Source organism: Strongylocentrotus purpuratus, unplaced genomic scaffold (genome assembly GCF_000002235.5).
Source record: "Strongylocentrotus purpuratus isolate Spur 01 unplaced genomic scaffold, Spur_5.0 spur5_scaffold_2, whole genome shotgun sequence".
Classification (NCBI taxonomy): Eukaryota; Metazoa; Echinodermata; class Echinoidea; order Camarodonta; family Strongylocentrotidae; genus Strongylocentrotus; species Strongylocentrotus purpuratus.
The window spans coordinates 32,859,501-32,886,343 of NW_022145605.1; the positions used below are offsets into that span (position 1 = coordinate 32,859,501).

General features: G+C 35.5%; 1 protein-coding gene across 1 annotated transcript; it reads right to left on the reverse strand.

Annotated features, from left to right (window-relative positions):
* Nucleotides 1-3,326: 3,326 nt before the first annotated feature.
* Nucleotides 3,327-26,681, reverse strand: LOC100889901 (solute carrier family 43 member 3). The gene is made up of 11 exons (XM_030992235.1): nt 26,516-26,681; nt 24,790-25,205; nt 21,720-21,843; nt 15,258-15,350; nt 12,305-12,478; nt 11,765-11,903; nt 8,530-8,736; nt 7,370-7,489; nt 5,211-5,400; nt 4,276-4,399; nt 3,327-3,795 (listed from the first exon to the last, which is right to left on the reverse strand). Exons 2-11 carry the CDS (start codon nt 25,203-25,205, stop codon nt 3,631-3,633), a joined length of 1,752 nt encoding a protein of 583 aa, XP_030848095.1. The 5' UTR covers nt 26,516-26,681; the 3' UTR covers nt 3,327-3,630.
* Nucleotides 26,682-26,843: the final 162 nt, after the last annotated feature.

Below are 26,843 nucleotides of genomic sequence, written 5' to 3' on the forward strand. Positions count from 1 at the left end.
ATCTTTTTTCTCTGTGTACACATACATTTTTGTTTTTACACACACACACACACACACACCATTTCATTAAAATTCCTTTCTATTGCTACCGTTTGTAGAATTAAATGTAGATGATCGTGTTTGCACCTCTCTACCTTGTATCTCAATGCTACACAACCAACCTGCCTTCAATAACAGGTGAAGAAATAAGGAGTCTAAATATACAATAGAAAGTAATTTATCATACAATAAATTTATTTACAAATTAATATGTAAATTGAAGTGCATTTCACTGGAATATCGTCTAAAATGGAGAAAAAATATTGACAAATATGTCATACAGCTGGAACAGCATAACAAAAGACAGTTTTCAACTCCAGTCAAAGCTTTAATATACTATTTAGAGAATCGTAATCAAGTGTTCCTGATGCACTGAATTGCATTTGGAATGTAAATCAAATGATGGAATGTTCAGGATAAAAATATAACAAAATGATGAACACTACATATATAATGCACTGAGATACATTAGCAGCATGTCATGATAATAAATCTGTTTTTTGATTGAAAATTAATCCCAGTTTATAAAATCTCAAAACTACTACAGTGGAACCTTGTTATATCAAGGTTCTTGGGACAATGGAAATCACCTTGTTATATCAGGAATCTTATTACATCTGGGTAAAAAAAACTACAGAATATAAAGAGCTGGGACCAGCAAAATTACCCTGTTGTAACAGATATCTCCTGAGGTCTTGATAATGATGTTCCACTGTATATGCTTTTGGTTAACAAGTGGACATGGATTAAATATAATGAAGAAGTGTGTGAATGCAGTGTGTAGAGGCCAACCAGAGAATTATCCCAACCACAAATATGATGTTCGACAGTAGATGGCGACCTTTCTTCCTCCCACACTGCGCAAGCCAGCGCATGTGCAGATATGATACTGAGGAAGACGATAAGACAAGCTTTAATCCGATTTCCATAGAGAATGTACAGCAGTGTCAACTAATCCTTATTTTACTAAACTATTGTTCAGGTTTCATGAACTCCTCCAATTTGATGAGATCTATGCAGGCACCACCATCATTTTTTATTTCTAGTTTATTGGTTCCAAAACTATAATTTCTAAAGGACTTTCCAGTTCTCAACCCATTGTATTTGTATGGAAACCGGAAGTGCCATTGTCAATACTGTAGGTGCGGTAGCGAGAATTGCAACCTTACTTTTAAACAAAACCCTGATAAGACCGTAAATTGTAATTTTCGCGGTAACAAAATGTGTATTCCCCCATCAATATCAATGCCCTATCCATTTTTGTATAAATGCCGTAATGTCTTTCTTACAACATCTTGAAGTGATCTGAACATTTACAGCCGGCATACTCTCAAATTCCATGTCTGAATTAAGTTTTGGTGAAGAATACATTAGCAAAGTATAAATAGAACCATCAAATACTTTAGGAAGACTAATTATTAGCAACACAAGACTATTATTTGCTCAAAACTCATTAGTCTCTGAAGTTGCACAATATTTCCCACATTTCCCACAAACAATAATGATTCTTCACAAAACATGTAAAGTATTATCTTTACCCTGTCGTGAATTTGGAACTTACACGTAATCATAAATAAATGTAGAATTTGTCAAAGGGTCAAGGTTTTTGACCCGTCAGTGACCGATCGGAGGCCTTGAAATGATAGGTGAGAAAAATCATAGGAAGCTGCACATATATCTATTGCCAATGAGAGAATAAAAATTTCATTTCTGAATTTTTAGAAATAAATCATGAATATGTGAACGTATATGAAGTACATGTAGTACATTCAGGCATAAAGTAAGGAATCAAATTTGCGAGGGGAACTCAATTCCCTTTCTTCATACTACCTTCAGACATAAAATAAATGAAATATATTTTAGTACGGCATCATATTGCGGGATTGGAATATATAAACTGTTTCATTTTCAAAGCTTGGTAAAAAAAAAAACACCAATCAAACATAAAAATATATCAACTTCTACAACAATAGAAAATAGATCTTGCCATATCATTTTCATTTAGATATTTCACAAGGTAATACACAGATTGAATTAATTTATACAAATGTGAACAAATTTCACAATATCAACATTATGATGAATACACACACACACTCTCGAGCAATTTTCCACAAAGAAAGGCACTTTTGCATTTGATGTATACCTACATACCCACAAAACATATGCACATTATGATGTCACACGTTTTAGTACTATTACTTTTTGGAAGCATCAGGGTAGAATTGACAGGTTCAGCGACACACACTCAGATTACAATAGCTCCCAAGTCAATTTACTACTTTGTAATGTCAACTCGGCTCAACACCTGTATGGGTCAAAGTTGAAATATTGAAATGTGGAAATCTGCATTTTTCAATCATTTAATCATAAAGGTACGACTGTAAAAGAGCTCTTTGTAAAAATGCAACAAAAAATGACGAAAATATGGCAGTGAAATGCTTCGTTTTGTGCTTGATGTAAAACTTGTGAAACCCATTCGTGTTTGTTATATGCCACACAAATAATCATCCTATCTGTGCCACATTTTATTCATCATGGGATAGATACTGTATGCCGTCCCTCGGATAGGACGTTAAATAGAGGCCCCATGTAGAGGAGAGTCCTCACCTTTGCACATTTAGAACCCACTGCACTATATGTATAAGAGTAGGGGGGAAAACCCTGGTGTAGTGGTCCATCTGCACACCCCCAATCAGTTCTTCCGGGCGGAGAGTCCCAAGGATTACGGTGATTCCGTTCGCTTTTCGGCTCCCAGGCTCGGGCGCCGCCAAATACATAATAATAATACCAAAGGCTTCACGATTATTTAACCCATTCCAGTGCAAGATTAATCCATACCATAATTATTTGGGGTATCATGGAGCTGATCAAGAGCAGAAATGGGTAATTTTGCTGAGCCATTGTGTTGCACAAAGCAATCTATCTGTCATTGCATGTGCCATGTGAGGTTACCGAGCGACAGCGCAGAGGGTGATCGAAGAAAGGAACTAAAATGGCAGTGAAATATTCCTGAGGCAATGTTTATCAGACCCTGTTAGTGTCGAGTCCTCTCATTGCATCATATACGCAATGACATTATACCTGGTCCAGATGATTTATATGGCCATTAAAGATTTATTCAGATAACCGGCTTTTAAACTTTTTTGTAACTGAAAGGCAACCACGCGCAACAAAAGCCCGCACTCGGTCACTTTATACGCAGTTTGGGATTTTTTGATGTGTAAGATAGCATTTCCAGGGTTGTGGAAATGCTATCTTACACATCAAAATTAATACAGCACTAATATTACAAATTTCTTATCTATTTTTACTTGTTTTTTAAATGAAAGTGTATCACTGTGATAGAAACGGATATTCTGTGTCGGTTGCATGTTTTGTTTTATCAGAATCATGCAGGAATGAGTACCTATACGCAGACATGGGCACTCTAATCATACTTTAAAATCAATACTTGATCACAGCAATTTGAACAGAATGAATAGTTTCACCCCTGGCACCTGATATATCGATGGACCAAACTGGACGCACCGAGTCAAGGTTTAAACATGGCCGACACACAGACTTTCGCTCAAAAAAACAAACTGTTCCTCAGACATGTGTAGGTGAAGTGGGAGGTAGGATCGTGTACTTCTCTTCTATTAATTCTTCTTCTCTCTCTAGCTTCAACTGTTTTTCTTTCCTCCTTACAAACATCCAGATGTAGATGGGAAGGCTTGCTGTCAGCAGGTTGAATACAATGAAGCAGATATTGAGCTGCAGGAGGAAAGAAAGAAGAGGAAAGAAAAGGAAATTTTAGGAAAAACATTCATTTTAAATGTATAGATTTAGTTATTTCCAATTATCATACCGTATATCAAAAATATCCCACTACCGGTATTTTTAAAGTGGGTGGGTCGGCAGTTTCCATGTGCAGAAGGTAATAATTCGCTGACGCCAGACTTGGTGGAAATATGGTTAATGTGTATACAAGTCTGCACATAGCAAACTCCTAGTCCAATAAACCAATATCCCCTCGTCTCTCTCGAAGGGTCTTCGGGTGATGCAAATGTCAGATAAGGACTTTATCATATGGGGAAAAGACAGAGCATTACATAAAGCTGGCTGGTCATGAGACTGAAGGCTAGTCCCGGTGATTGATAACACCTGTTATTGGGTCAACACCTGAGCGGTGTCAAATTCCCAATTCTTCTCTCATTCATCGATCACTGATTCAATATGTAAGTTGGTACTTACAATGAAAGGGTCACTATTGAGCACGTTTTGAAGGATGCTGAAGATTGGATACTGAAGAAGACCAAAAATACCAGCGAAGGACCCCATCACACCAAAGAGAGTACCAAAATACTCCTGTGGAAACCTGTTGGGAGAAAGAAAAAGACACATCAAGTAACAATAATGATGAAGTCGATGGAAAGTGTGTTGCCTCTTAATACATGTCTAGCTATAGCATCAGAAAACTAAAAAAAGCACATTTTAAACAAACAGCTTCATTCCAGCTGCCTTTTTCCTTTAACAGGCTAGGAATGATACTTGAAGAAAAATACTTTTAACAGATTCAAACAATATTTGTGGCTCCATCCATAATGACCTCATGCTTTTTCTACAGTTAATTTCAAGTGAATACCACAGCTTCATCACAGATGCACCTCCCCCACCCCGAAAGATGAACATCATGGGATGAAACCTAAGTTTCACCCTCTATTTTCAAGATAAGTCCTTGCCTCACTCCCAGGCAGTTTGATCTGGGGGGTGTTTCACAGAGATCCTAAGTCAAACTTAACTCTAAGTTGGACTTAACAAATTATGGAGAGCCATTTGTAGCCTTAAAATAAAATATATTCAAAGCAAAAATTCAAGTAGCTTAGACTTTCATAGTCTTTTCATAAATTCCACATGAAGAACATGAAATCTCCTTGATAATAGAAAATATAAATGACTTGAATCAAAATTCTATGCCTTTTAAAATAACTTTTACAAAATAGTTTCACAAATGCTAACGGCTTTCCATAATTTTTAAATCCAACTTAGGATCTTTGTGACTTGAATCAACATTCTATGCCTTTTAAAATAACTTTTACAAAATACTTTCACAGATGCTAACGGCTTTCCATAATTTTTAAATCCAAACTTAGGATCTTTGTGAAACACCCCCCTGGCATAATACATACATGATTGGAATCACAGCCACAGAGAGACCGTAGAGGAACGACCTGATGACCACTTGGATGATGAAGGTCAGGTACTGCAGCTCCAGCTTTGGGATGACGATACAGACGGAGAAGATGGTGAAGAGGATGGTCGTCAGGGCTAACGGGAAGCAGGTGTCCTTCAGGTCAGAATAGGGACTTCTCTTGTCGACTATTTAAAGAGGAATTGCAAAGAAGATGATATTGATGAATAGAAGCTTAGATAAATACAGTGAAACCTGTATACAGTCAAATCTACTTTAGTGACCACCTGTCTACAAAGACTACCTGTCTACAAGGACCACATTTTCTGTTTCCCTTGAAAAAGTTTTCTCATTGAAACATCTACTAAAGGAACCTGTCTACAAAGAACCCTTTTTGTGTTTCCCTCGGGCGGTCGCTATAGACAGGTTTGACTGTATAAAGACTGCTAAATGGAGACAAGAAAAGTGGTCTTTATATTTAGGTGGTCTTTATTAACAGGCTCCCTTAGTACACGCTTAAATAAGAATCCTTTTCAAGGGAAGAAAAAAATAGTGTTCTTTATAGACAGGTGGTCTTTCTATACAGATGCAGAAGCGGATCTAGAGGGGGGGTTGGGGGGGTTGCAACCCCCCCCAAAAAAAAAAAAATCCGGGGACCATTTTTTTAAATCTTATCTTTTTTTTAAAACTTGTAATTTTATTTTATTCTATTTCTATGTATTTATTTCATTTATTATTATTATTATTATTATTATTATTATTATTATTATTATTATTATTATTATTATTATTATTATTATTATTATTATTATTTATTATTATTATTATTATTATTATTATTATTATTATTTATTATTATTATTATTATTATTATTATTATTATTATTATTATTATATTATTATTATTATTATTATTATTATTATTATTTTATTATTATTATTATTATTATTATTATTTTATTATTATTATTATTATTATTATTATTATTATTATTATTATTATTATTATTATTATTATTATTATTATTATTATTATTATTATTATTATTATTATTATTATATTATTATTATATTATTATTATTATTATTATTATTATTATTATTATTATTATTTATTATTATTATTATTATTATTATTATTATTATTATTATTATTATTATTATTATTATTATTATTATTATTATTATTATTATTATTATTATTATTATTATTATTATTATTATTATTATTATTATTATTATTATTATTATTATTATAAAATTATTATTATTATTATTATTATTATTATTATTATTATTATTATTATTATCATTATTATTATTATTATTATTATTTCTTTTTGGGGGGAGGGGGGGGGGGTTGGGCGAACAAATGTCACAGAGTCCCTTGCCCCCCCCCCCCCATCAGCTTTTTTGAGGACACGGGCCACCGCCGAAGTGACAAGCTAGGCCAGCGTTGCCGATTCTCATCCCCAAAATCCCCACATTAAAAAAAAAAAAAAAATTGGGGGATTGTTGAAGTCTTTGGGGATGAAAAATAAATATTTGGGAATGAAAATAATATTGAGTTTTATGAAAAACGAATTTGGGGATTTTCTGTCAAAATTTGGCAACTTTGGGGATATTTTAAGTGTCGTTTGGGTGGGGATTATGTGAAGATTTAACCTGGCAACGCACGCTGAGCTGGGCTGCTCATTTCCTGGATTACTTGTTCAAGTTGCTCACTTTTTTATCAGTCTGGTCTGAGTGTAGTGACAAGCAATATGGAAGCAAACAGGGCAAAGAAGTTGCGGCAATCCAGTCTCGCATCTTTTTTTACAGCTTTTTATGGTCTCCATTGTGTTAATAGATGCCAGGAAAACATCACTTACGGGGTTCAAATAAACACCCCCCAAAAAAAATCGGCTCGCCGCTTCGCGGCTCGTGGACGATGCTCCGCATTGTCATTATTTTGGTCAACCCCCCCCTTAGCAAAAAGCTAGATCCGCCCCTGAGATGGTTGCTAAAGAAGTTTTGACTGCAGTATGAACATATATTATACATATGCATCAGTGAGAGTGTTAGTAAGAATTATTCAAAAAAGCAATGTTAACATCATAGTTGAGCTGTAGTTGGATCGTATATTCTTTTAAATAATCCTTCATCCTTAAGACTTACGATGCTTGTTGGCGAACCATCCTGTGGTCATCTTATTACGATCAAGGAGAAGTCCTCCAAGAGGAGCCACAACAAACCCACAGAACTGGATCAGGGAGAAGACGTTGGTGTACTTGCTCACTGCAAAACAAAGATAAAAATACAAATGTATAAATTTGTTCATCAATCATTTGATTACACAATTTAAATAAAAGTGCCTGACAAGTCTTTTCTTCAGTGGTTCTCACATTCTCGTTGTGGTGAGAATCCTTTTGTTTCTAATTTTAGAACTAGGAGTCTTGATTTGTACTACACTTGAGAATGAAAAGCACAATTAAATCTGTAAAGACAAAGCCACTGTTTCCAAATAAGAGAGGACACAATAAATATTGCTTGCAGGACAGGTTTCGTCTCAATATGATTTGTCTTCATACCAGCAGGGCCTTCGCTTTATACAAGGGTAGGTATTCGAGGTCCTTCCACTTTCCAACTTTCCATTTTGTTGTACATTATAATGTTAAGACTTGTACATGTCAATTTTGTCAATATGCCTATGTAGCAAACATTTGTATCATTATAGTTTGATGTTGACTTTTGAGTGGGATAAACTGAAACGAATTGAAATGTTTTTTCTGCTTTTTGGAACATCTCATGTCTCATATAGACATGAACTATACAAGGTGATATTAGCCCATATGAGTTAATATTCTACCTAGTCACTCAATGTCATCATTGTTATGAAGTCTACTCAGCTAGGGGCTGAGGATAACAATTGAGAACTTGAGGAGTCGATTTAATGTTCTAAACCAATAGGTGCATCTGACACATGCTCAAGGCCTTATTTTGTTACAGGGTTAGCATTCAGGTTGCAATTGGGCTTAACGTTAGGCTTAGGATAAGGTAAAGTCTTTGGTCCAGAATTGAAGTAAAAAGTTTGGTTTCTGTATTATATTGACTGCAGAACAAATGTCACCAGAGTATGTGTACAATTAATACACTAGCTGTTGACCAATTGTTTTTAATTCTCCTCTGTGAGCCACTGGTTCTAACTCTACATTTAAGGTGATACTGGACAGGACTAATTGGTATACCAACCAGACTTCTGTGGCATCGCAAACATCATAACTGGGTGCAGAGTTGTGGTACTTATAGGATACTGGTTCAATACCCCAGTCACTCACCAACTTGTTCATCGTTGTTACTCAGTCTGTTGAGCCAGGGGTTGAGGGTTCCGATCATGAAGATCAGACGGAGCTGGAGGATGGAGATCCACGCCACCAGGAGCCAGAAGAGAGGCGAGAGGATGCAGGAGCGTATCGTTGGAAAGTACTGCTTTTTACACGCCTCGGCCTCCGCCTGAATCACTCGAGACTTCCTTCTTGTTGATCCTACATTATCAAAACAGGAAGGAATAGAGTACTTTTAAAGCCATTATTAGTAAGGGTTATGTAGGGAATTAGACAGCCTATGGATATTTAACCAATAAAAGTGTCATTAATCACCTATAACGGACTTCACAACTGACAGATTTTAAGCAATGCATCTACTCTTGGAATCATCCCATTAGGAAAATTAATCATCACAAATTCCTCATTTGAGCCATGACTGCAACCTCTTAAAGGAAGTTACTAGTCATTTCCAAGTGGGACATTAGTTTGGCTGTTTGGGAGATTTGTATGAACGTTAAATGGTAAATTGTGAGATTTGTATTTACATTCGGATGTACATGGAATGGTAAATTGCAAATTTTTTGTGTGCATTTGGATGTACAATAAATGGTAAATTGCAAGATTTGTATTACCGGTACATTCAAATGTACATTCTCACAATTTGCCATGTAATGTACATGGCAAATAGTGAGAATGTGAGAATGTACATTGAATGGTTCTTCGACAAAGTGTGTGTTAGCAAACTGTGATGTCAAGCACATGGAAACAAATAAGAATATGTCTTTAATGCTTTCGTTCTTCATTGTTTGGCAACTTTGGCACAAACACAACCATGGTATGGCTTCAATTCAATTACAAATGGGCATCAAGATTCATGATCTAAAGGGCATTGCAGTGATTCAACATAAATAACCATATCTGATTGATACACGTTAAATCCAATTACACCCCCGATTAAAATAAGAAAGTTATGATTTTTTGAAGTTGCGATCAATCAAGCACAAATTGGCAACTCTGTGATGTATCATGTGAGGCTCCCTCCCATTTGCTCCCTCCCATTTGCTCTGTACTAAATAAATTCAGATAATTTTCTATCATACATGCACCTTGAACATAATCATTGCAAATATGTTTCTACTTAACCCCTGTATGAAACAAAATTCTATTCCGTCATCAATAACTGAGAAAATGAAAGTTTATGAAATTTGTGTACAAAACAAATTGGAGGTGACCTCCAATGATATATGCAGAGATGCCAACCTCTTGACACAAAAAAATAGACAGAGTATCCTTAAAAATCAGATTTTCACGAAAACTCGACACTACCTATGGCCGGTTGGCCCCGGGCCAGTAAAATTTCAGAAAAATGTGATACTGGTACGTACGGTCACGTAAAGGGTTTGCTCAATTGGATTTTGCTCAAACTTTCAGTGACGGTTCCTCTCATCATTCTAATGGAAAACAAAACTAGCAGTCATTAAAGACAGCCTAGACAGGTAATCTTGCTATACAGGTAGTCGTTAAAGCAGGTTAAATTGTATGTAATTAAATTTATCTCCATTGAATTTAAAGGCTGTCTGTAATAGTTCAGCCAGAAGGGATTAGATCACCCAGCGAGGTCACTGACAGGTGGCCATCTCATCAACTCAGCTCTCAATTAGCATAAGAAAAAGAGGATCATGGGGACCAACAGGCACCGATTGGGGAGGTTTTCTATATAGAGGGAGCAAGTAGCTACAAGTAGTACAGTGGGGCTTTAAACCCCCTTTAGCATTGAAAAAGATAATTCATGTATGAATCTCCATTCAATAGGATTTAATAGCATACAGAAACTCTCCACCGCCATAAACAGGAAACAATCTATAACACACCGGCAGTAAAGAAAGCTCTTTCAGGAAGCCGTCTATATACCCTTCAAGGATATGACTATTCATCAAAAACTCAATGGTCATCTCTGAAACCATGACAAAACACCCAAGCTGGATGCAGTTTCATGTAATCAATCTACCGATACGTAAAATCTGTATTATTGGGTAGGGCTTGAGTAGGATGCTGGTATCATGTTATCTGCGTTAGATCCTGGCATTTATTGCTCAACAGGAAATCATTCAATTTCCTGGTTTTAATACAGTGAACCAGTCTGAACTTCAAGGAGAAGCGAACGATGCAATAATGGTCAAATATTTCCCCTGATTCCCCTGGTCATCATATAGAAGATTAATTGATGAAATTTAATCCAGAAAAATACAATTAACTACAGTTAAAGCTGCTTTAGTGACTATACATGTATGTATAGCAAGATCACCCGTCTATAATGACTGCTAGTTTTGTTTCTCTATAGAATGCTTAAGCAACCTGTCTATAAAGACCACCTGCCTATATGGACAGCTATTTTTTTTTTGGGGGGGGGGGGGGTAGGTCTCTATTGAGTGGTCTTTATATACAGGTTTCACTGTAACATAATTACAACAATATTTTATTATTGTATGTGTCTGAGTATTATATTATGATATAACATCATTACGTGCTTCCAAAGAGCTTTGGAAATTATTACCATGGCCTTCCACAGAGGGTTTGGAGATTATTATCACAGCTTAAAGGCTGTCTGTACTAGTTTGGTTAGGAGGGATTAGACCACCCAGGGTGGTCACTAACAGGTGGCTATCTCATTAACATAAGAAAGAGAGGATCATGGGGACCAATGGTCACTGATTAGGCATTGTTTTCTATATGGAGGGAGCAAGTACAGTGTGGTTACAAGTAGAACAGTGGGGCTTTAAGTTCTAGCAACTGATATCAGTAAACTGTGCATTTCAAGGAGAAGTCCTACACCTGGGTCTAGTGTGGCAAATATAGATTATTGTCTTTCCAAAAAAATGCATTGGTTAACTCTTTGGTTGCTTTCTTCACCTTTCTAAATGGGCTCATGTTTGCCACACATGCAATTTTGCACACCATAAATAGGCAATAACTAACATGAGGATTGCATTGTACAACACAATGGTTTTGCGAAATTACTAATTTCCAGTCTTGATTAGCTCCATGACAACTCTTTAACAGCAGCATAGATTAATCTTGAAATTGTAAGCTGCTAAATATTCTTAATGCATTCTGTATATCTATCCCACATTACAAAAATGTGGCTCAAGGAGTGTGGCATATAAGGGGTTATTAGGAGGGCCTTGAACCCTGAACCTCACCATCTGCAATTCTGAGACTTATCCACTAGACCACCAGAGCAACCTACCATTGGCTTTAACTCCAGATGACTTTCTTCTATCAGATCTGTTCACAGCAGCCCCCTCTCCATTGAGCTTCCCCTTCTCAGAGGCGGTGCCGTTCCCATTAGTAACTTTCATGTCAAGTTCTTCTTGGGTCATTTCATCCTGCGATAAGAGAAGAAATTATTTTTAAAAAAATACATTGTACATTGTAGATCATTGATCTCCTAATTATTCTTCACAATGAATATCAAACAAAAGCCATTCTGATATAAATAATCTGAGATTGGCTTTGTGATGTCACAATCACTATTTAAGTACTATGGCTTAATAGGTTGGCATGCTAAGGTACAATAAAATGTGAATAATGCATATGTTAACGCAACAAATTTTCATTTTGGACCAATAAATTTGATTTAAATTGAATTGAATTGAATTGAATATGAATGAGTTAAATGCCATTTTACTTAATAGCCAAATTAACTATAGAGTAAAATGTTGCATTTTTCAATGTAATGAGTTGAATTCTCGCTCTAATATCTAAGTCCCAGGTGGTTTTAAAATACCTCTTTTTCCTTGACCTCTCCGCAGCCTCTCTTGACCTGAACGTAGCCGGACGGGAGGGGCCAGGGGATGCGTTTCGCTGGCAACAGGATGAACGTGTTGATGTTGAAGAAGATGGTCGCCCCGGCGAGGATGAAGAAGGCCGTCGACATCGGCAGACCGGCCTCGTAACTCAACTTATAGGACAGAATAGAATAGATATTCAGATGAGTTAGAATTAGTGTCACTTTGAACTGACGTCCTATTATTTATCTTTTGTCCAGAGTGCTCTGAAATACATACGGTATTGTATATCAAATTTTGAGCAGAAAGTGCAAAAATTGCAGGAAAATTGGAGTCCATTTCTGTTGCAGTACATTGTGCCATTCATGAATTAGAGTGACTTAACAGAAAATAATCATTAAAGTCTCTAAATTGGCAACACAGACTGAAATATCTTATCACTACGAATTTGTACACAATCTGATTATTTAGCACACACTACACCTATTTTTAAAACATTGAAAACTCTCAAAGTATTAACTGATATGCACATTTTTCAAACAGCTATTTTATGTATAAATATGTCTCAAACTTACTTCCTAAGTCCTTTCATGATTTTTATATTCATAATGTTAATGTACATTCGTACCCCACGAGGCACTCTATGGATTTTCATTTAACTAACCCTAAAATTGTTTTGGACCCGATGTGTGGAACTCCTTGCTTATAACATTAAAATTATGTACAACACTTGTTTCCTTTAAAGTGAAGATGAAAGAATATTTATTGATAAGGTATGAAAATTAGATTCTGGTCATAATATACTACATGTACTTTGTTTTAATATAAATATTCATTGTTTATTTGTATATAAAAAGGAAATTATTTGATAGATTGAGGAGCTCGCGCAGTGCACTCTTCACTTTGCACAGCACTCACTTCACCCGCTCTTTCTTCCTGTCTCCTCTTCTCCTTTTGTAAGGCCGGTATCATTTCAAGCTCTGCTTACGATATCGGTCTTCTGCATTCTCCCCCTTTTCTTTCTTTTCAAATACGATTAATTGTACTATTGATTATTTATATTTATTTATTTGTGAATTACTACTTGTATTACTTATCATTATATTGCTAAAATGTATTCATTGTTATTTTTGTTATTGTTTATGGAAAATGCAGAAATAAAACTTGAAACTGAAACTGAAACTATTTCCATGTACAAAGTGAAAATTTCTTTTTAAAATTTTGATTCACACTGATTAATCTAATATACATTTTCTTGGTTAAACTACAAAAGAGTGGAAACTACAAATATTTGTTGCCACTGTGAGAAGGAAAAGCTGATTAACTTATTCCATGAGAAAACTTTGAGCTGACATGGCTTAAAATGATCTACATGTACATATAATATGTTGCTTTTACCTATCAATATTTTGACAGTCAATCGAAGCCTCAAGAAAACGATACAAAGAGTCTGTATATTTTGATCTAAAATTGCATTTGCATAGAACTTTAATTATCTCATAACCCCGGTGGGGTCACTCAATGTGACTTCCGGACCACATGACCGTTACCAAAATCGCGGAAAAAGGGGTCAATTTCAAGCAATGTCCGCGGACAAAATATTCCTCGAAATAAAGAAAATAGGGGTGCACATGTGTCCCCGAAATTGATAAATAGGGGTCAAGAAAAGGAAAAAGAGAAAACCGGGAAGGGAAAAGAGAAAACCGGGAAGAAAAATTCTCGGAGCCGAGTCTTGTCCTTGAAATATGGTAAAATAGGGGTAAATTTGCAAAAGTGTCCTTACAATCTTATAAATAGGGGTATTCCAAAGTACGATTTTGTCCTTGTTTTGACGTAAAAAAGGGGGTTAAATTTCACAAAATGTCCTTGAAATTGACCGCAAAAGGGGGTTATATGCATTGGTGGTAACGGTCATACGTGTCACTCTTTGCAGGGGAGTGACCCCACCGGGCTCATAACACCTCTGTAAAAAAAAAATACAAGAGGGGATATCAATACATTTAAGACTCTATCACAAGTTTGAAAGAAGACTTTTGCACCCTACATGTATGATATATGATAATGCCGTTTCAGATCATAGCATTGTGGTGGAAACTACTAGATGACTATACATTTCGGAAAAGGGTCTGAATGCCAGGCCGATAATGAATATAATATCACAAAGGTAAACATTAAAAGTAATCCGCATGATTAAAATGCATTGTTTATTCTAGACTTTGTACTCCAGGACGGAAGTCTGATATTCTAGAAAATAAAAGAGTATTATTGAAACAAAAGAACTCCATTGACATTTGTTGATTGTAAAATGTATCAAATTTATCTTAAAGCATATCATTCGTTACCCTAAAGTCAATATACATGTACGTATGCACATGTTCATTTGTTCTGAATAATGAACCTTTCCAAATCAACAGCGAAATGATATATTTGCTGTTTTGTGCTGAAGCAAACAGGAAATACTGCTTTTTCCTGCACCCAACCCAATCATCCACGGTTACAAACATTTTTTGGGTGTGTTTTTTATTTTTTTGTATTTATAACATAACCTTTCTATTTTCAAATGGAACTACATGTACATGCACAGTTAACAACTAGTTTATTCATACCCTTACCAATTTTGTAATTTTTTGACTATGCGGAAATTGATTTGTCCTGATTTCTGTTTCTTGAAAATGTGACATATCAAAGCTAATACATCTCAATGCATTTAGAAAGGCGCTAATTCAACCAGTCCATCTTTCATTCTTGAGTTACAAAAAACCAAAACATCAAATTTACTAGGGTATGAATACTTGATATCTTATCGTTACACGCAAGTTGTTGAGATTGATACCACTCTCATATCACATGTAGCAATGACCGATTCATTAAAATCACAGCTTTTGGTAAAACAAGGCCCTGAGATAAATTTCTCCTCTTTTCTCCTCTAAAACAGCATCATCCTTTTCTTACCTTTACAATAAGCATAACGACAGCCGAGGAATCAAAGCAGCCACTCATCAGAGTCATCACAGTAGCCTTGTTAGGACCAAACAGATTGGAAACCTGAAGAAGAAAAAAAAGAAAGCCTTTTGTAAATGGTGATGCACATTGCACAGGACTTGTGCCTGCAACTCAGGGGTGATATTGAGAGTTAAAAAAAGAAATTTTTTAGAAATCCGAGGAATACGAGGTGCTGAGCATGTAGGTACTTTCCATTTTTGGAAGAAAAATATATTAAAAAAAGGCCCCCCCCCCCCCAAACAAAAACAAAAAAAATATCAGGAAAACAAAATTGGAAAACCGATTTAAATCAGGAAATTATCAGGCGTGCTGCAACTTTATCATTAGGAGCTTGTAATTGAGAAATAATGGGCACTGGCATAACAACTTGGCTTCAACCCAAGACCTAGTTATGTACATACTGTTCCACCATTGAGGCGCAACATTCCAGAGGTATTCATAATTTGAGTAAAACTGTTAATACATAGATTATATCAGAATTTCCTGATTTTTATTAAGGGGAAAATGAATTCTAAAGTTAGGGCTCAGAAAAAAAAGCTCTTTTCCTCATGAAGTCTGATTTTCTCAGTATTTACTTTTTTGTTCTTGTGTTTTCTATGATTCATATAAGATAATAAATCATGCAATTTGCATATATGTTTATTCTATTTTAACCTCACAAGTATATCATAAACAGACAAGTAAAATAAAAGAGATACATGTACATGCAGATATTACCCTAATTACCTAGAAATAATTTCGGAACAAAAAATAGAGTGCTTTTAAAGGACAAGTCCACTCCAAACATAACTTACTTTCAATAAAAGCGGAAAAATCAGACAAACCAATCGAAACAAGTTTGAGCAAAATCGGATAACTAATAAGAAAGTTATGAATTTTTGAAAAAGTATGTAAAACTATGGAACAATGAGAATCACAACACAATTTGCCAAGATGGTTATCAGTTTGTGACGTCATGTCCTCACAACTTATCAATTGCTTTATATAGTTTAATCACATTAATTTCCCTTTTATCCCCCAAAACTTGATTTCCCCATGCCTTTGCCCAGGTTATATGATTTGTATCATATTGCGTGCATGACATTTCCCAAAAACTTTTATGAATTTTGAAGAATTTATACTATTTTCTGAATATTGTATTTCATAATTCGATTTTTTTAATAAATAGTTTATCAAAATTCAATTTTTCTTAATTTAACTGGACAAAAGTTACTCTCTATTTGTGCATCCACACAAAAACATATTACTAACAATCTAACTTGGATGCTGGTGTGAACTGTGAAGAAATAAGATTCTTAGGGTGAATGAAAATAAGAAATTTATATTATCAATATAAAGAAAATAACAAGTGGATAGTGAGGACCATACGTCACAGACTCATGAGTGAGTTGCCAATTTGGGAAGTGATGCTCAAAGTTTTTCATGTCATTAAAAATTCATAACTTTCTTATTAGTTATCCGATTTTTCTCAAACTTTTTTTGATTGGTTAGTCTGATTTTTCTAGTTCTATTGAACATAAGTTATTTTTGGAGTGGACTTGGGCTTTAAACTCATGAAGAAAAAATATAAAATGTACAAATTCATTCAATAATTTTTGAATGCCAGTAGTTAATTATACCCCCCCCCCCCCAAAAAAAAAAAAAAAAAATCTAATGTAATGAAGAAAAAAAATGTCCTTGCCATTTCAATCTTCCAAGACCTTTTCAGTCTTGTGAAGACAAAGTTTGCAGTTGTTTCATTGGACTTTTAACACTATATTAATCAGTGTCAAGCAATCATTCAAGTACACTATTTTTAGTTTATGTCCATTCAGAGTCCCTCTGACTGCCATTGTTGAATGGACCATTAAAGTCTGCACTAATCATTTAGCAAACAGTTTATCATCCACTCCGGTGCAAATAATTGCTACCAACACCACAATGGACATTTGTTGAGTACATACGTGTAGACCTTGAAGCTATCAAGATGTCAGTCCCAAACTTTAAAATATGCACTACATGCATGTGAACTGAAATAACCCATTGGCTCAACAGGTGAACAGCCCTCTGCATCATACAAACACATGTAGGCACCTGTTCATTTCATATTAGGCCATGTAAAAAAAAACATACATGTTTAGCGTCCCCGCCCGCTTCCTTTTTGGGGGCCGCCTCCTATTTTTTTTTGATTTTTTTTTTTTTTTAAAACATGAAAAACACTGCTAAAATGGATCTATTTCTGATTTAAAAAAAAAAAAAAAAAAAAAAAAAATGTCGGCGGCCATCTTGAAAATAGCACGACTGTCAGGGAAAATGTACCGAGCGGCCATTTTGAAAGAAAAAAAAAAGAAGAAAAAAAGGGCCTCCTCCTTCCTATTTTTCGAAAAAACAGGACGCTTTAACATGTTTGTTTTTTTATTTGGCCTTAAAGTATCACAAGAATACATAATAGAATAACAAATTCAAACTTATCATCCCAAATTATCCTGTACTCAGAAATAAAAGTGGTGGCAACTTCACCTTTAAAAAAAAAGCACTACAGAGTACAGTGTTGTAATTAATTCTCAAAACAATAGATTTGTCATGTTTTCTAAAGTGCTCATTTTAGAAAGGTTTATTAATAAAGCAAGATCTGTTTGTTTTAAAAACCAGCCCCAATGTTTTGCAAACAAATACAATGTAGCTCTCTACATCAAACATAGGGGTACATGTAAATTAAAAAAACAAACAAAAACAATTTCATCATCCCATTTTCCCCTGTAAAAAAGCTGTATAACCTTATACATCAAGTACCAGTATATTTTGTGAGGGAATTCAAGTTCTTCATCGTGTTTCATCTTTATAAATAGTGTTTCAACTTTCAAGTCAAGTAAATCCACAATTACAAGGTATAATGGAGCCTCTGTCAAAGCCAGGTCAGAGACATGCTTTTTTTATAACGGCGAAAGAATAAAAATTGCCAGACAAGAATTTCAACAATTCATGATTCATGTCATTATGGCATCATTTCATTTATTTTCTTCTCTAATTTGTTCTCACGTTTGTAAAAATGGATTTGAAACTGTGTAAAACAAAAAAAAACAAAAAAAATGTGTGCACCCCTTTGAAAACCAAGTCCTGTTGAAAGAGATCATCTACCGTACTCCATGTGTAACTACATTTAAAAAGAAGAAAGGGAAGAAAAAAAAACCAGACTCTAACCGATAACCTTGATTTAGTTTCTCATTATATCTTTTCTGTCATTGATTTGAAATGAACTTTAAGCTTCTTATCTTTCCAGTGAATACCTTTGGTGCAATAAATAACTTGATAAAGGTCGGCTTAGCATGAATTAGACCAAATGTGTTTGACCCATCCCTTTCAGACTACTAAAGGTCATTGTATGGCTGTACGAAAACAGTATCATAAAGTAATTGATATTTTTCTAGCGTAAACATTGCATATCAAAAACACCATACTGGTACATGTATAATGGTCATGCGTTTCAAATGAAAACTCTATGGAAATTATGGGTTCCATTCTTGTCAAAATGTTGAACAAATTTCGGTATACCATATTAATTGATATTTTTTCTAGTGTAAACATGGCATATCAAAAACATCATACAATGTACATGTAAAATGACCATGTGTTTCAAATGAAAACTCAATGAAAATTATGGGTCCCATTCTTGTAAAAATGCTGTATCACACAAAAACTTTATAACTGGACAGGGCTTATTGTATCGTGAGCATATATATGATTGGCCCGCTGCCATATCAAGTGATCTCTTATGACTTTAAACCTACCGGTACTTTCTTTATAATACGTTTCCTATTTTCATGTGTACTATGAATATGATCATTCTTTACACAACGTTTCGTTATAAACGTTCCATACCAAATTTTCTTTTGTCTGAACAGGACTTCTGTCCTAATTTGAGATACCATTAGGGACGGCTGATGATGATCTGGTAATGGATGCAAGTAATGGACGGCAGAGTAGTATTCAGTTAGAGGATTAGGTCAGATTGATTGATAGAACGGTTCCTTCAGAATTTCAGACAAGCTTAAAGCTTAGCTTTGCTGCTCTGAATGCTACCTGTTTAGAAAAGTCAGGCTTTGCACTACAGTAAAGGCATTGTTTAACTACATGTATGTTTTCAGTTTTACAAATCAGAAATACATGGCCCTATGTACGTGTTATCAGTGTCTGTGATATGGTAAAATATTAAAGTCCTAAAAAACTTGTGCTTCCAAATGATCATGAAGTACCTCAAAAAAGTAAACAAATATTTGAGTGACTGGTTTTACCATATTCATTTTCCCCAATAGACTGTAGTGTTAAAAAAAAGAGGTTGGGAAAACTGTTTTTGAAATTTTGAATTTCAATAATAAATATCTTGATAATCAGACAGGTGATCGGCTTGTAAAAGTCACAGGATTTCTGACTGACCTAAAGGTTTACAATTATGATTGCAGCATGAGCTAAATCCAGGATCTTGTTTAGAATCTGAGACAGAGATACTCAATCCCTTTAAAAGGCAAATTCCCCTCTGCAAACCAGTTGGATTTGATAAAATTAGAAGAAAAATAAGGTACGCTGTAAGCAGTGAAACAAAATGATTATTTTTATTTTCTCTCTCTCTAAAAAAAAAAATAAAAAAATAAAAAATAAATTAAAAAAAAAAAAAATCGAATTCTACATGGAAACTTGATTTACATGTACAGTATATTCAGTACACAACTATTTCACAGTTGTGTACAACTACAAACCCATACAAATAGAACTAGTCCTTCATCAAAAAGTTAACGAATAAGAAAGTTGTTTTGAACTGTCAGTACAAAGCGAAAGGAAGAGATGCCCAAATTTTTATTTGTTTTATTACTTTCTTCAGATTTTCTTTGACTTTCACTGGTCCTTTCCTCTTCCTTTTATACCTTTTATTTAACAAAAACCTGACAAATGCATGTATCAGGGTGGACTTTCCCTTTAAATGCTACCTGGTAGTACCTGCACATTTATTCTGATGTATCGCCAGACTGAGCAATGATGATGCATGTGTGATCGTGCTTGGGTACAGGTACCGGAAATTCCTCCATGTACGCCTTCACCGAAAGCGAGAGTGAAAAATCCATAATTGTCAGGAAAATCTTGGCCCTTAGGGCTCAGATATAATTTAGCAAAGAAGAGAATGCATACATCTCAAAAGCAGGCTATTTTACCTCGCTTTCAGTGAAGGTGTACATAGAGGGATAGTAGTGTCAGTAGAATACCCTGATTTTAAAACGGATACATGTATAATCTTTATCTCGTAAGGAAAACTAAAGCAAAAACAACATCATATGGGATTAATATCAATTTTCACAAATATCTTTAGAAAAGGGAGATATAATGGGAGGATTTTCTTTTTTTTCTTGCCACCAACAGATTTTAAAAAAAATCATGTCAGCACTAAACAGCTCAAATTCTTGAAGAGCTGTGTCATGAATGTATGATCTGTAACTTTCATTAGCACAAATCCAGTATTCCTCTCTATGGGTTTTACACTTTTGGTATAGATGAACTTCATCTGCCCATGTACAGATTGTATAGATCTATGAACTGTCACATTATCTTACAGGTTATTGTGTTGAGGTCTTGAGGATACCACAAAAATAATATACAAGCTTCTCATTGGTTAAAAGATGTTTATGTCCCTTCTCTTTTGTTTTTTGAGTGTACATAATTTTAGATCCCTCAGTAGTCGAGCTATAGCCATGTAGTAATTTCATCATCATCATCATCATCACCACCACCACCACTACCTCTACCATCGCCACCATCACCACCTCCATCATCATCATTATTACTACCACCACCCAAACAACCATCATCACCACCACCACCACCACCACCACAACAACCATCATCACCACCACCACCACCACCACCACCACCACCACCACCACCACCACCACCACAACAACCATCATCATCATCACAGGGGTGATAGTGAGCACTAAAAAAAAATAGGTTTTTTGTTTTCCCCTCAACCACGCCCCCCTTGAGTAAAAAAAAAAAAGAAGATGATTCGCGGGGGAAAAATGGCATCTAACAACATTCCCCCCTTTCGAGTAAGAAAATTGAGACAAACTTGGGAAAATTGGGGGAAAAATAGGGAAGAATAGAGATAATAAGAGGGAAATCGGGAAAATCAGGATAAAATAGGGAAGGAAAAAAAAATTGGTAAAAAAAAAAAAAAAAAAAAAAAAAAAAATGATTTTTTTTTTTTTTTTTTTTTTTTTAAATCGGGAAGAAAAAAAAAATCGGGAAACCGATTTAAATCGGGTTTTTATCAGGCCTGCATCATCATCACCACCACCACCACCACCACCACCACCCCCCCCCCCCACCACCACCACCACAACCACCACCATCATCATCATCACTACCAGAATCAAAGACCCTTACCTGCATACTGCAGACCATCATCAGGATGCCTCCGATACCGATCAAGATGCCTGCTGGAAACAGAAAGTTAGCCTTCTCTGGTGTACTGAACCCAAGAAACAGAAAACCTGCTAGAATGAAGAAACTGCAGGCAGGGGAAAATAACAAATGTAAAAATATACCTTCTTGTCAGTACTAGCAGTGACAGCAGTCATAAATCTTTATATGCCACACAAATAATATCCCTGTGCCACACATTTATTGTTTCATGGGATGGATATCCCAAAAGGGTTCAGGATCTTTTAACTTTTTCAGTGCAATATTAAACAAAGGGATGAGACAGAGAAATTCCCCAAAAGGAGGAAGATTAAATGAGGTCCGCAGAAAACTGTAGAATATGTAATAGGATAGGACACGTTTTCCTTGCATTTAAATTCTAAATTTGAGAACTATTTGTTACCGCATCTTGCTCAAAGGGACATTTGTTTAAGTTACATTTTGTTCAAGTTACATTGTTTAGATGAGGGATTAAATCTCATCCCTGTAAACTATACCGGTGTTAAAAAGGTTGTCATGGAGCTATCCAAAACCAGAAATGAGTAATTTCACAATTGGTATCTATTTTTTTTGTGCAAAATTGGCACCAATTGCATGTTTCGCAAATGAGCTGATAGGCGAAAAACTCAACCAAAGTGTTAAAGGTAATACAAAGTTTTGGGAAATTTTTAAAATTGGGTGGATAGTGATTCTTTACAATTTGTATATAATTGGATGCCCCTGTGGATGTATTATTAGCACCAAAAATATTAGCCCCTAAAACACTTCTGCTTTCGAGAAAAATTGAATATAAAAATTTACCGGAGCTCCCGGTAAATTTTGATAAATTTCAAATAGTGCCTACAGCCGTACAATGGTAGCTGCGACCATGAAAATCTCAGAATATGTACAATGTAGTTGTGATATATAATTTCCAAACGGGAATAGCTAATCGGTCGATTTTAGTCAAGAAACATTGTTTTATAGCTTAATTAAAATCTTGGCCTTGAGAGGGAGTTATACAACACAAAGAGTTTATTATTTACAATTTCATAAATTTAGACTGATTTCAAACCGCGACAACGATCACTGAATATTGTAGGATTGCATATGCTTCCAATATGTTCATTTGAACCAAATTCATGACCCTGTACCAAAACTTTGTATAACCTTTAATAACCTTAGATAATTTAACAGGCATTACACTGTAGGCATTAACCTACATTTGCCGCCCTTAATCCAGGTTTAGAACCTAAAATAAATTCATATTATTTGCAAGCAAATTCTGATTTTTATTTTTAACTTTTTAAAAGTGATCATGTGATATCATCAGTTGATTCCCCCCTATTCATTATTATTCAACTAAAGATTCAAGATCTGCAGAAAAATGTGCAATGTGTGTGTCTGTGTGTGTGGTGGGAGGGGGGGGGGGGGGAGTATCATAGTTGTATCCCAACTTTCATTGTCCTGAAAGAGGGCTACATGTATATGGGGACAAAAGCTAACAAATTGTTAATAGAATGCAAACATTTATGATATTCTCTGGGATGATAACAATACCATTGAAGGTTATATGGGCACAATATTGGCTAGGAGCATGACACTTTTTTGTAAAGATGATGATATACGTGTAGTACTCTAAACAATCATGCAAAACAATGGAAAAGTATGTGTGTTTGAACTTTAACCCTAAATAAACTCCATTGTCACTTTACATGGATAAAACATACATGCAGAAGCAGCCTAGCTACTCGGTGTGAAGACCCACACAATGGGAATTCCATCAAGGTAATATAAACCGTGAATATAGACCCAAGGGCATGGTCAATATTTGTCTTGACAAGGAGCGTTTTATTAACTTGTTGAATTGGGCTGTCGTCAATACCAGAGTTTAATAAAACATAGAAGGACACTATGCATGTACATGTACGTACACACTTTTGAGCTGATTTGATGAAGGCCAATATAAGACTTGAATAAGGACAAGAGAAGAACATGTAAGCTTGAACAACAATATCCAGTCTTTTCATCTCTTTTTGGAAAATGAGATGAAAAGGATCTTCTTCAAATAATTGTCCAACAGAGAATATAGAATTCCTGCTCGGCACCAAAAGGGTATTCACTTATATACAGGCAAACCTGTCTATAGCGACCGCCCAAGGGAAACACAAAGAGTGGTCTTTGTAGACCTAGATGGTGTTTGTAGAAAGGTTCTTTTAGTATACGTTTCAATGAGAAACTATTTTCAAGGGAAACAGAAAATGTGGTCTTACTAGACAGGTTCCTTTAGTACATCTTTCAATGAGAAACCATTTTCAATGGAAACAAACAAATTTGGTCTTTGTAGACAGGTGGTCACCAAAGCAGGTTCAACTGTACTTTAAAACAGATTTAACACCCTACTGGCTCTGACGAGATGGCTTACTATCACATTATTAGCATAATTATAAGCAAGCAATTTTATGTTGTTTTATCACAAACTGAAATAACAATTTATGACTCGTTGTTTTATAAGATTTATTATGACAATTAGAGTACCTCTCATTACAATGAAAGATAAATTGATGGAACATACATTAACCCTATTGTATCTAGCCCGAGAAGCCCCCCCCCCCCCCATTTATTTTTTAGTGATAATTTGTTAACGCCAAAGAATCATGCACTGAAATTCTATGACTTTTTTTTCTTCAAGTCTTGCGCATCTTTTGAAATAAATTTTTCGAGGATCAGACCTAGCGTTACAGAGTCACATGACCTTTTGTCTTTGCATGTCAGCCCCAAAATAGCTCATTTTGTGATTTGTGTACAAAACATGATATGGAAATATCATTTTTCCAAAAAAACCCAGAGAAATACATCAGAAATTATCAAATCAATAGGATTAGGGTTAGAGATACATTTAGAGTTAGGATTAGGATTAGGGATAGGGATAGGGGTAGGGTTGAAGATAGGGTTAGGGTTAGGTAAAGTGTTTGGTCCAGAGCTGAATATTGACTTCAGAGCAATCGCCACCGAAGCATACGTCACAGAATCACCAGCCCACCATAATGCTTACCTGAACAAGATCCGTACAAATCTAGTGCCGATTTTGTCAAAGAGGAGACCACTTGGAAACACCGAGCCCTGCATGCAGAATGCTGCTACCGTAAACACCAGCTGGAACTTGCTATCCTGATAGGCACACGGGAGCATGGGATCATCTAATCCATTCTCGTGTCCAGAATCGTTGCCGGAGAGAATGTATTGAGAATCGGTCACTTCAGGGGACGATGTCCCATATCCGAAGGAATCGTTGGAGAAAACGACGTCCGGGGAAAGGACATCATCGCACCCTTCTCGGAAGAACTGTTGCTGTTTGAGGATGAATACGAGAGACGGCCATCCGTAGAAGATGCCGGAGTTGAAGGCGTTTTCAAGTATACTGAGGATCAAGGTGAACGTCTTCTCGATCTTGGACCGTAACCTGGCCATCTAAGTAGTAACAGAGTGCATATATACAAGTTACAACTGTATGTGGTGGATCCTTTACAGCCTGTTCTTACAGCCTATTCACGTGATTCATAATAAAGGATATTTATTGAAACCTGTGAAACATCGTATAAATTATTATCGTTTAACAAAAGAAGCGTAATGCACAACAAAAAAAACAAACTGTTCAGTGCATGAGAACGTACTACAGCAAAAAAGGTGTATGGGTGGATCTAAGGTGATGCTAACTAAACCGAGTGTACTTCAAGTTAAGATACAGTGTAAGTGTAACAGTTGATAATAATTTGTTAAATGGAGATTCGCGGACGAGTACTACTATTTCTGTAGGAGGATTGAGAGAAATTGATGATTGGTCATGCATTAATTATATCAGACTGATGTCTATATTTATTTTACAACATGCCATGAATATTGTCAGGAAAAATACTAGAAACAAACACAAAACAAAATCTGTTTTTGTTTTATTCTGTTCGTTGAAAACAAAACCCACAAAAACTGTAACAGCAGCAAAAATGAGCAAACTATTACCCAGACACTGTGTGTCCAGAAGCTAGGGTTGTGTATCCGGACGGTTGATTTAAAACAGTAATTTGAAGAAGTTTAGAAAAAAGATATCTTAAATTTTATGACACTTTTATTGGAAAATATCACTATTATTACAATAAATACAAAGGACAAATGGACAAGTATATCAATTGCAGAATGGTTTCACATCTACCTTTCCAACTGGACCAACCCCTCACTTTTTTCATAATCATGCATCTCTCTCTCAGCTCAGTCTCATACTTGACCTCCAAGTTTAACGTTCCACTAGATTATGTGATGTCACTGCACCCCCTATTTCTTTGTATGTGTCTACTACCGAAACCTGCACCAACTGCAGGAAGCCAAGCCAATCAAAGAAGAACTTAAACTGAAGGTAATTGATCATTAAACAAAATATGTAATTTTAACAATATTGTTTGTTATATTCATGATATTCGAAGGCCTTTTGTTTGTTTAATACCACAGAAAAAGTTAATTTATAATCACTGAGACTATCATCAAATGCACACTTGAGTCTAGTATGTAAAGTAACTTTCTGTTAGTCCTTCCTTTATTGTGTGAAGTGCAATTAGCATGATTAGTTTCCGATGCGAGAACCGCGCGCCTCCAGGCCAGCCAAGGCGGGGTTATGAGAGGCGATCGAAAAGAGAAGGATTCGCGGCGGAGAAGCAGCCTAGAATCTCAGACTCAGCGGAGCATATCTCGAAAGAAATTCGTACATCAATGATTTCGTGAAATTTATTTACCTTTGCAGCTCGGTTGTCACAATCACACCAATGTAGCAAAGTTATCAAGCACCAGTAACCATTTCTTTATGTCATAAGTTAATTCTGTTTCCAATTCCAAACACACTCGTAGTCGTATCCACGTGTGTCGGTAGTAATTCGTCTCGATGGTTTGTTGATATCATTCGCGACTTTGATTGGTCGGTGGTCGGTAGCCGGGAAAACGCGCGTTGAACTTGGTTTGAGTTCGTTGGTTGAACGGGGGCGCGTCTATCACTTATCAGTGCTTGCCAAGTTCTTCGTGGTCTGCTGCCAGCTGGAGTTTTATTCTCGTTATTATTTTTCCAGG

Bases quoted from the DNA above. Each gene is read 5' to 3' on its own strand.
- LOC100889901 (XM_030992235.1), bottom strand. From the start codon at position 25,205: ATGGCCAGGTTACGGTCCAAGATCGAGAAGACGTTCACCTTGATCCTC. The intron at 21,844-24,789 runs GTAAGCATTATG...CCCTGCCTGCAG, and splicing joins TTTGTACGGATCTTGTTCAG to TTTCTTCATTCTAGCAGGTT. The intron at 4,400-5,210 runs GTATGTATTATG...TTCTCCCAACAG, and splicing joins GTGGCTGTGATTCCAATCAT to GTTTCCACAGGAGTATTTTG.